Genomic DNA, 12340 nt, shown 5'->3' on the forward strand with positions numbered 1-12340 from the left:
AAAAAAAGTCAATGACAAAATACAGAAACTTGGTACGTGAGAGTAATCTATAACCTCCTACTTTTTTATGTCCTACACCACCTGCAGTCAATTAAGTGATTCCCAGGTGTTCACGGTAATTGCTAACACAAGATTGCATGTCACTTTAGGGGTCTTTAAATATTTATTATAAAACCCTCATCTACATTTTTCTCCTTTCATTTGGGGACAAAACATGCCGATGTGTAGTTCTGAGAAAAAATAAGCTGATGGGACTTCTCGAAACCTTCCATAGATTCAATTTCATTTAAAAATATTTTGTAAGCAAAATTTTGATGAAAAGTAAAAACGTCACAAAAATGCTGATTTACTCATGTCTACTTACCACCCTCATTTTAAATTTGAGAGCAAAAATAAGTACCTATCATGTATGGCCAAGACATCAAAGAATCAAATCGGGTTTCATTTTGCTAGGACTAGTGAATATTGAGGAATGTAATGGACCAGAAGATTCGACACCTAATTTCCCTCTCTAAAGATGAGAAATAGTTTCTCACTTTTGGATGTAGCCTGGAAAGAACCATGGCCATTTAGCATATTGCCTTATATCACAGATAAGGAAAGTAAAACCCAGATGCTCGGTCAAGTGTACAGAGTTATTTACATACATAACTCATCGAAATCGTATTCACTAACATACCCATAACCAGAGTTGCACGTATATTAACCAGAAACCAGATGTTGTCAAGTCAACCCTGACTTATGGCAAACACACGTGTGTCAGGGTAGAATGATGCTCCTCAAAGTTTTCAAGGGCTGAGTTTTCGGAAATAACCCAACAGGACTTTCCTTTGAGGAAACTCTGAGGACCTGAACTTCCAACCTTCAGCTAGCAGCCCAGAGCCTTACGTGTCTGTACCACCCAGGGACTTATTCATCTTTCACCTCAGCTCTATGAGGCGGATGCTCATGTTATCCCACAGAAATGTGGAGAGGATGCCCAGAGAGGAAAAGACACTCCCATGATGTCACACAGCTGGGGAGTAGCAGACCTGGAATATAGGTAGCTCCAGAATCCATGCTATTAGCCATTAAAAAAATACTTTCTTCCTAAAACTAGGTTCTGAGAAATCCTTATTCCCAGGTGAAAATGTTTATAACAGTTTGCTGTACAAACCACACGATTATCCCCCATAGTATTGTTACCAGTGAAAATCCATCATTCTTCTATTTGAAAAATAATAATTTTCATTGAATGTATGTTCTGATTTTCTTTGCTTTTCTTCAACATTTCTTTTTTAGTTGGTAACCAAAGTGCCCTTCTAACAAGCATGCTATGTGCCTAATATTGTGAAATCTTTGGATATGTGGATCAACCTGAATTGTGGAATGTTAGAAATTGAAAATATTGAAAAGCTAGTAGACCTTGCTGTATGTTAAATTTTTAATGGTAACATAGGTTCCTTTATAATTACGTCATTCATTCAGTGTTTGCATTACTGAGATATTATTTTGCCATGGTAGGTGGCTAGTAAATATTTTTTGGAAAGCTCCCAGACTCAAACAATCTCAGAGGGTTGTTACACGAAGTGAAATGTGGATTTCTCAATGAATCTGCCATGTGTGCTTACAGTCTCAGAACTGCTTATCTAAAAGTAGTCCTGCCTTTGCTTCCTGGTATTTTCCTTACACCAACTGTGGGGAAGTAAACGTATTTGTGTGTGTGTGTTAGTGTCTTTGGTTTTTACCAAAGGATGTCAGTTTTACTACCAGTTTACTTTATTTTCGAAATGAAAAGATCCAGCCATAATTGCCAACATTTTGCATGCTCACTTCGTCTGACCGATGGCAAGCTCAGGTGAAAGGCAGTGCCATTTAAAAAAGAAGAAGAAAAAAAAAAACCCAAACCCCTTGCCTTCGAGTCGATTCTGACTCATAACGACTCTCCTGTATGGTGCAGCAATGCCATCTAAGGGATGTTTAAAAGACCAACCTATCAGCTCTTTCAGGTAAGTCTACGTTTTTATCCCTGAATTAGGCTGAACTAACAAACGTGTTATCATGTTTCTCAGGCCACCTACTAAATTATTTTATCTGACTATACTTTGTTGGAAAACTTGGTGGTGTAGTGGTTAAGAGTTTGGCTGCTAACCTAAAGGCTGGCAGTTCAAGTTCTCCAGGTGCTCCTCGGAAACTCTATGGGGCAGCTCTACTCTGTCCTATAGGGTTGATATGAGTCAGAATCCACTTGACAACGATGAGTTTTTTGGTTTTACACTTTGTTATCATGCTCTCACCTTTCTTCAGAGTATTTTACCACAGCTTTGTGCGATGTAATGCTTCTTTTGATATAAAGTTGTTGAAAATAGTTCACACTGGATAATCCACATTTGTTTTGATTAAGCATCTCATTCCGTATATGTGAGAAGAACACTTTGGTTTTCCACCAGAATCTCCTATATGTCCTCCAAAAGCATCATTAGATCATGGCAATGGTTGTATTTCCCTTTACAGTTAGTACCAGAAAATCAAAGTAGGTTGTGTTATGAAATTAGTGACTCACTCTATGGGCTACAAATGGCTTTCATGTGGATAAAAATGCATACTAATAGAAGCATCTTTATTAGTTTATCTCCTTATAAACTTACTGTATTTTAAAAATAAGTATTTTCTCCAATATATTATTAGTGCATGTTAACTAAAAAGAAAGAAAGAAAATAAATAACAACATTTTCCTCAGAGAATCCTGATTGTTTTTGTTGCTGTTAGCTGCCAGAGTTGATTCAGACTCATGGCAACTCCATGCGTGCACAGGAGAACTGCTCCACAGGGTTTTCAAGGCTGTGACCTTTTGGAAGCAGATCACCAGTTCTGTCTCCTGAGGCAACTCTGGGTGAGCTGGAACTGCCAGGCTTTTGGCTAGTAGTCGAGCACTTAACTGCACGTGCCACCCAGGGACCCCTAGAAAAACCTAAAGTTCAATTTTTCTTGTCAAATAAGTTTTCTCTTTAGGTTTAGAACTGACAGACAGCCCCTGGAAAGGTCAAGCAACCACACTGTCCCCTCTCTGGCACATCTACCTCTCTGGTCCCCTCTCCCTGGCTTTGGCTCTCTCACTAATTCCCCTGGGAATGAAGGCAAGGACCTCAGACCTCGGAAGAAACCAGAGTCTAAAATAGTCTATAACTATTTTCATTGAACTGTGGTGTTTAACCCTAAAAATGTGAAATATCAAAAGAAAACTAGTCCTAGATGTAAACATCACTTTGTTTTAATTGCTTCTAAATTATATTCTTTCTTATTACTATGCCATCAGGCTTATTTAAAGCAGCCATAACTATAGACGTCAAGGAATTGCTGAAGCAAGACAGAAAAAATGAGGAGTTATGGGTTGTAATTAAGGTTTTTATATAATTTGGATATGTCACTGATTTTTGATAAATGGAAATGAGAATATCAAAAATGAGTAAATGCTTCTGACAATAACAGCTAGCAGTTCCTAGCAGTTAATTCATACAGTAATTCAGTCTCCAAAATTTACTGAGCATTAAACAAGAATTATGATGACATAAGAGATCCCATTTGAAGCAAAAGATTTTGGCCTTATTAAGCACCCTCACTTGAAAATAAAAGATATTCAGAGTAATGACATTCCAATTTTTTAACACCCAATTAGCCTCAACATTTTACACAGATGTGGCATAGTGGAGCTTCTTGTCATGTTTAAGACAGAGGACCACATAAGTAACCATGCTCAAATACTTACTCAAAAGTTGTTGTTTTTGATGGAAATCTAAATGTGAAGGCTATCTAAAACAAAAAGAAACCTACGTCTACCTTTTAGAATTATTCTTCGTTCATCTTTTCAGTTTATCCTTCTTTTTACTCTCTAACTTTAGAATAGAAACACTGGTGGTGCAGTGGTTAAGAGCTACCAGTGTTAACCAAAAGGTCAGCAGCTCGAATCTACCAGGTGCTCCTTGGAAACCATATGGGACAGTTCTACTCTGTCCTATAGGATTGCTATGAGTCGGAATTGACTTGACGGCAATGGGTTTGGTTTTTCGGTTTAGCTTTAGACTGATGACAGAAGCATATGAAAGAAAAAAAATCTTGTTACTTTTTAGTCAATGCTTGAAGTAAAATATATTTTATAACACAAGAAGAAAAAGCAATATATAACGTAATTCCTTAGCCAAGTTGGCTAAATGCTGTTGAAGAATAATCATTACACAGAGATCATCAATTATAAATTTCAAACTGCTTATAAACCAAAAACCAAACCAAATCCGTTGCCATCGAGTTGATTCCAACTTATAGCAACCATATAAGCAGAGTAGAACTGCCCCATAGGGTTTCCAAGGAGCGGCTGGTGGATTCAAACTGCTGACTTTTTAGTTAGCAGTCGAAACCTTAACCACTGAACCACCAGGGTAGTTTAAATCTGTTCTAATAAAGATCGGTATCATATTATTGGTAAATAAAATTCAACAATTTTTATGATAATGTGGAAAAAATCATTACATTTTTAGGGAATGAATTAACAGTATTTTTGCTAAGATTAGTGTTATGGACAAGTCTGTATCAAAGATACACGATGATATCTTATTTGCACTGCCCTGAAGAAATAATTTTTATTCTGTACATCATATTGTAGCATTCTCCTAAGTGAATAAGAAAACCTTCATAAAAATGGTGCATAATTCATATATTTTATTTGATGGAAATGTTATCATGAATAATATAAAACAACATGCCACCATCACATACCAGCATATAACCTAAAATTACATATTATTTTGTCACCTAGATAAAAAAAAAAAGAGGAGCCCCGGTGGCACAGTGGTTAAGTGCTCAGCTGCTAACTGAAAGGTCACCTGTTCAAAGCCACCAGTGGCTCCGAGGGAGAAAGATGTGACAGTTTGCTTCTGTAAAGATCATAGCCTTGGAAACCCTATGGGGCAATTCTACTCTGTCTTATAGGGTCACTATGAGTTGGAATTGACTGGACCTCAATGGGTCTGGGTTTTTTATATATCTGTATAAATACATAGATATAAATGTTTTAGTTTTCTCGTACGGCTATAGCAGAAATACCACAAGTGGATGGCTTTAACAAAGAGGAATTTATTCTCTCACGGTCTATTGGTTACAAGTGCAAATTCAGGGTGCTAGCTCCAGGGGAAGACTCTCTCTTTGTTGGCTCTGGAGGAAGGTCCTGGTCCTCAATCTTCCCTTGATCAAGGACCTTCACAGGCACAGGGATCCCATGTCCAAAGGACACATTCTGCTTCTGGAGCTGCTTTCTTGGTGCCATGGCGACCCCAATTCTCTGCTTGCTTCCCTTCCCTTTTATCTTTTGAAAGATAAATGGTGGTGCAGGCCACACCCCAGGGAAACCCCCTTTACATTGGCTCAGGGATGTGGCCTGGGTAAGGTTGGTGTTACAATCCCACCCTAATCCTCTCAACATAAATTTACCATCATAAAATGGAGGGCAGCCACACAATACTGGGAATCATGGCCTAACCAAGCTGATACATTTGGGGGGGGGGGGCATAAAGGAATTCTCTGCTCACAAACGTAGTCATTTTGACCTGGAGAATGATTCTGAGACTTGTTTGGGAAAGCCCTTATTTTTTCTTCAGAGTCTTACCTCCTGGAATCTTGTACTTTCTTTAACCACTTCCCAGGTACAATCTCATTTTTCTCTTCCAGCTTTATTTTAAGAAGAGAACTTTGGAGGAAGAAATCTTGAGTACCTTAATCTCTTCTGATGATATGAAGGTCAGGAAAAATTAGAATCTTAGATTTCATGGGCAAATTTGGATAATATCTGGTTAAATTTAATATAAAGTCTGGAACTCTCTAAGTATACAATATTTGTCCAATTTATTTTTCTTACCCAAAGTCTAAAAATATTTAGATTTAGTTTTGATTGTGCTTGGGTTGGTATTTGTATAAAATACTTCCTTTGCATTCTTGAATTAGAAATAATATGGGTTCATATTCCTTGACTTCATCTGGATTTAGACTCAACTGGCTGGGTCTGCCTAGCCCCCAGATTACACATATCGCTGTGAATTAAATTTATAGAAAATTAGTCTTATAAAGAAAGAGAAGGGTAGGGTACAAGGCAGATAGGTATTTGCTTTGCTGAGCCATTGTTCAAAAAAATGGTACGAATAACTACCCATAAGGGAGATTTTACTTTTCTGTTATATTCCTCCAAATGTCGAGAACAATTCAGTCTGCCACACTGCTAAAACTGATCATAGTTTTCTAACAGTAACTGACATATTTGGGAGTAGAAATTAGAATTATATTACTTAGAAAATGAAGACTAACTGAATATATTTTTCATAAATATTAGCCCATTTGGTGGTAGTATATTTAAAAAAATATTTCAAACTAGTGTCATTCCTATACTATAATCATGACCGTGCCCTAAAACAAGAACAAAAAGAAAGAAAAAAGATGTTTAAAACACTATTTTATGTCAGTACAATCAAAATTCGAGTCTTTAAGAATGAAGGCTATTTGCCTGCATTTTTGAATTCCCCCTAAATATCTTCCAATTCTGCCCAAAGGTAATTTTATCATGCCGTAATTCCAAAAATGTTTACACGCATCCGATGTACTCTCAGTGATGCGTTTTGTACCATATCTTTGCAAAAGTAATCCAGCCTCTTTACTGTAATTGCTATCACAGAGATACCTGGATTGAAAGTCCTTATGAATTACCCACACTATAGCCATCTACGTTTAATGTAAGTGATGCCAGTAATTACGGTCACCATCATCACGCGAATAACGACAGCCGCCATATGTTACTTGCCTGCCATTTGCAGACACTGAAGTTGCCCTAATTCTTATAATGGCATTCAAAGTAAGTGCCATTATCACTATTTTATAGATGAGAAAACTCAATCTTGGGGAGAGAAATTAACTTTTTGGAATCCGTACAGGTACTAATTAGTCCCATATGGTTTGACTTCAAGTGTGGCTACATTCTCCCCTCCCCTTCATGGATGTCTTCTTTCCTCTGTTTAGTGAAAAAATGCAAAGCAGTGGGAAGATGAAAGACAGCAACAACACGCCCACGAGACCAGGACGTTAGAGAGTTTTTAATTTCAACTTCACTGGAATAAGTGTGTCTCCAGCCACAGAAGTAATCTGCTCCACGCCATTAATTTAGTGATTTGCTTCACTCAGAACAAGGTGGAATCTCTCCTCTCTCTGTCTTTCTCTTTCTGGTTTTCACCAGTTTCTTCACCAGTGGGCAAATATTAATACGATGTTAAACTCAGTTTGGAAGGATGATTGAAAATACAGACATGATAGTCTTATTCCCTATGTTTCCTGCAGGGAAGGATGCAGCAAAATGCAAACAGTATTTGATTATATTTCTTATTATCAAAATGCCACTTTGCTCTGCAGGCAGGAGTTGTGTAGCTACTGAGCTTGGCAGCGGACTTCGGAATATTGTCTTTGCTTAATTTACATTTTGACCTTTCTACTAAGGGCATCTTTTTATGTCCAGAACTGAATGCAAAAGGAAATTCTAACTGGCTAAAGGGCTCTCAATTTTAAGAAAGTTATGATGCGGAAAATCTGCCCGGTTTAGGCCTGTTTCTGCAGTCCCCCAAAAGTGACAGTGAATTGAGCATGAACGTTTAAGGGAGGGCCTGGTGCTTGTGAATCTGCTCTACATCCACAGATATATTATTTTCTCTAATTAATTTGCAATATAGCCCCTTTGTAAAGGCTATCCAACTATAGCAATTAATAGATATCTAACAATCAGTTTTATTATGCAAAGAAACAAGTTCAATAAAATGTAATTATCACAAATAAATGCAATTATATTTTCAGAAAATACATTTATACTAAAATATAAGTTCTCTTTTTTTTGGCTTCACTAAGGCAAAGAACAAATTTAAAATGCTTCATATATTCACAAAGGAAGTAGAAAGAATCAAATTCAAGTTTATGAACCCAAAATTTCAAAACTCCTATTTTTGTATAATTTAAATAGAAGTATTGGAAATATATATTTGCATTTAAATGACAGTGGACTTTTAACTTGCCTTTCTTCCTATTAAAATTGAGTCAAATAAAAAAGCCTTATACTTGGACATGATAATATGAATAACTCTATTTAAATATTTACTTGATAATAGGGAAAATATTAATTATATTTTGTTACTAGTTTATATGTATAACTTCTAAAACCTATAAACCTTAAAGTATAGATCATTTCAACAGGAAATTTATAAGTAATTGATACATGTTATTAATTATACTCAACTCTTTCATCTATACTAGTTCATACAAGTAAATAAATATTATAAAAATTAATTGAAAACCAACACCCTAAAACAGCAGATGCATAGACCCCATAATGGTAAATCATTCCACATGTTTATTTAAGTCTAGTTAATATAATTCAAGATATATTATGGAAACATTCACTAGGTAAACAGTAGATTTCATAATTCAAAAGTAATGGACAGCAAAATAAATGCCGCTTTGTCTCCTGAGAACACACCGACAAGAGTAATAACCACGAAAAAGACAGAACCATGACCAGCCTTATGACAAGCTAAATTATGAGAAAATAATTGGCTATAATAGGATGTCTAGTTATATATGTTAAAAAAGTAGCATACTTTTAATTTTCCCAATTTAAAGACCCACAGAGTTTTACATGAAGGTAAGATTTGAACAACATTTACCCACAAACACTTACCTATTGTCAGCTGTCCAGTTAGCTGCCCCATGTGATTTCTTGCGTTCACTGTTACATTCCTGTCAGACTGTAAGACCAGTGGACTATCCTGGGAAACACGTATAAAATAAACACATCAAATAGAAGTATTACCAAAACCTGATACATACAATTATACTGTTTTTGTTTGGGTATTACCAAAATTACATTCTTTCATTTTATATTAGACAATTATGTTAACACCCCAAACATTGACTGAAAAATATAAACATAACCAAAAAAAAAAACCCAAACCCAGTGCCGTCGAGTCGATTCTGACTCATAGCGACCCCATAGGACAGAGTAGAACTGCCCCATAGAGTTTCCAAGGAGCGCCTGGCAGATTCGAACTGCCGACCCTTTGGTTAGCAGCCGTAACACTTAACCACTACACCACCAGGGTTTCCTATAAACATAAGGGTGGCTCATAATAACTACTTGCAAAATAGGAAGGTTTCTATTTTGAGAAGAAGGCATTAATTAACTCTTGGGTGGAAGCATTTCCAACTCTACTGATTGCTATATGTGAAAGGTATAGTAACTCATATCCTTCCCATCTCCCAAAGGCATATATACCTGTTCATGCAGATACTTTGGACTCTGTCCAAATGGGGAAGTTGCTTTTTAAGTTTAACTTGCAACTTGAAGATTGCAGCTTAATCATCGCTTCCTCAAACATGCCTCCCCTGTTCCATGTAACTATCAACTCTAAAACTCCATTTATTTCATTCAGAGCACTTATTTTGCTCATGTGTTTTTGTTTGTTTTCATCTCAAGAGGAAATATCCACAGGAGAAGAACCATGTCAGTCATGTACACGCAGTTATAGTCTCAGTACTTAGCATACTGCAGAAGGTAAAGCAGTTATTAGCTGCTCATTGAGTGATAAATAAGTCTGCCTCAAAATTGATATGATCCGCTTTATATAATTCATGTGGATATGCTTTGTAGCTCATACAACAGTTTAGGTAAGGAGGTATATGGGATATGAGATGCTTGCTTGGAAATTCTCTTTTAGGATATACAGTCTCAGTAAGATGTTGGTATTTATCACTAATTTTGCGCTTAGCAGTAAAATAATTTATTGAGAGAAAATATTGCTGCTTGAGGAATCTGCATATTAATATTTTGGGTTTCGGTTAGTCCTGGTTTGGCCACCACCTGTCTCAAATGAGTTACTTATAACTAAGTGCCTACATTCCCATTTTTATGCTCTAAAACACAAACATGGTGATCATCTACAAATTATCCATTCACTCATTTATCAAATACTTATTGAGCATCCACTGTGTGTAACATACTCATCTATGGGCTTGGGACGTATCAGTCAACAAGACCTAGAACAACACCTGGCCCTCATGGAGCTTGCATTCTAGATCATGAAAGTCTATGGAAATCTATCCTGATACCATCCTCACCATCTCGGTGGTATATCACTCTGTGTCAACTTAAATACATGCAAGTGCTTTCATATATAAGCAATTAAAAACTGTTTTAAGATTAGGATTTGAAATTTTGCATCTGGATGTACATAGAAAGACTCTATAGGGCTTTTCCTAAAACTGTTTTGAGCCCCTTCTAACTAGACGCAAAGCAGCAAGCCAACATGTATGTGCATGTGTGCTTTAAAGAGTTTTCTTTTCAAAACGGATTTTGCTAGTACATTTAAAATAAGACTTGACTTTTTAATATAATTTATACCCATTTTGAAGAATGTGGTATTGGGTAAAATTATACACAATTGTACAACTACAATTTCAAACAGAGTACATTTCTTTCCTGCCAATCTGTTATTAGAATCCAGTTGTTTCCGTCTGCCGCAAATCATAAGTTTTATTTCTGCAGTTTTTAAAAATATATCTAGCTGTTTTTCAAAAGGTATTTCTATCCAGCAGACATTCATCTTTGAGAATATATGAGGAATTTTAAATTAATTTTATCATTTCTTTCAAGTGTTGTGTTCAAATTTTGTTTACAGTGTAGAACAAGGACTTAGGACTGTTTGCAAATGGGTATTGTATACCCTAAGGATGCTGATATCTCTCGGAATGGTACAAAGAGAATGGTTCATAAAGACACACAGAAAATGATTCTATTATATGCTGGCAAAAAGCAACTAAAGTATTTAAAAAGAAGCTGTGAAAGAAATAAAATTAATTTGAATATAAGAAACAATAGGAAGTCTATAAAACACCTTGCAGTTAAAAAACTTAATTTGCTTTCAATATTTTTATGATAAAACATGTCATATGATTATTGTTGAGACTTTTAAAAAGTTGACGAGACTATATGTTTTCATTTGCATTACTAGACATATTTAAATCCTGATTTTTGTGAACTCTAGCATAACAAGGCAGCAGGAAAACCGAAAGACCAAACCCACTGCCATCGAGTCGATTCCAACTCATAGTGACCCTATAGGACCGAATAGAACTGCCCCACAGGGTTTCCAAGGCTATAATCTTTAGGGAAGCAGACTGCCACATCTTTCTCCCATTGAGCAGCTGGTGGGTTCCAACTGCCAAAGTTTTGATTAGCAGCCAAGAGCTTAACCACTGAGCCACCAAGAATCCTTACAAGGCAGCATAGCCATTAGTATATATAATTTTAAGACTGTAAGTTCTAAAATATATAATTTTAGAATTATTGTTCTATTAAATATGTTAAGACAAAAGGACTGCTCATTTTAAAAGGCATCAGGAATTGCATCTGATTTTAGAGCAATAGACTTGGATTAGAATTGAATGTTTAATAATTACAAGACTCTGTTTACATTATCTCTTTCAACTTTTCACTTACCGTATTTTTACACAAATAACTCGTGCCTTCTGCGTTTGTTTGCCAACCCTGCCATCCCCCTGTGAGGTATTTTCCTAAGTGTGCTATGATGATTTTTTCTTTCTTTTTTTTTTTTACAGCCACAGGTGGAAGAGGATTGGCATGGCAGCTCTTGAGAGGGTACCTCACGGGTGGAGGCCATGGCTCCCAAACAAACACAGAGGCTGCGCGTTATCTTTGTAAAAATACAGTACTCTAATCAGAGATTCTGCTGCAGCTCTATCTTTGACATTTTCCCTTCGCTTCTCAATATTCCACTGTTTCCCCTCAGAATTTAACTTTCATGTACACATCACAATTTTAATGTCATAGGTGAACAAATCTCTTTACTGACTAATACATACATACCTATCAGAGGCAATGAACAATCCTCTACACGGTATTCACGTGAAAAGCAATATCTTACCATGATAATGCATATAATACACTAATACTAGGATGTGATAAGGTGCACTGAATCAATGCTAAATACCTATTTTTGGAAAACAAGATTTAATACACCTGAGAACATTATATTCATTGACAAATCACATAAAGTCTGCATTTGATAGCAACTGCACATGAACTCTTGGGGCTGGGTCCCCACGTGTCTCCGAGTAGGGCAGTGCTTCCTGTGGTTTTCAAGGCTGTGGCCTTTCAGAAGCAGATCTCTGGGCCTTTCTTGTGAGCCACCTCTGGGTGGGTTTGGACCGCCAGTCTTTTAGTTAGTGGTCAAGCACTGAACTATTTGCACCACCCAGGGACTCCACACCT

General features: G+C 36.5%; 1 protein-coding gene across 1 annotated transcript in view; it reads right to left on the minus strand.

Moving 5' to 3' along the window:
* Nucleotides 1–12340, minus strand: part of SGCZ (sarcoglycan zeta) — a 741877-nt gene that overhangs the window by 77110 nt on the left and 652427 nt on the right. Inside the window, exon 6 of the mRNA XM_049866095.1 lies at nucleotides 8732–8819. Within this exon, the coding sequence (XP_049722052.1) occupies nucleotides 8732–8819 (88 nt within the window). The remainder of the gene's footprint in view (nucleotides 1–8731; nucleotides 8820–12340) is intronic.

Source organism: Elephas maximus, chromosome 22 (assembly GCF_024166365.1).
Source record: "Elephas maximus indicus isolate mEleMax1 chromosome 22, mEleMax1 primary haplotype, whole genome shotgun sequence".
In the NCBI taxonomy this organism is placed as follows: Eukaryota; Metazoa; Chordata; class Mammalia; order Proboscidea; family Elephantidae; genus Elephas; species Elephas maximus.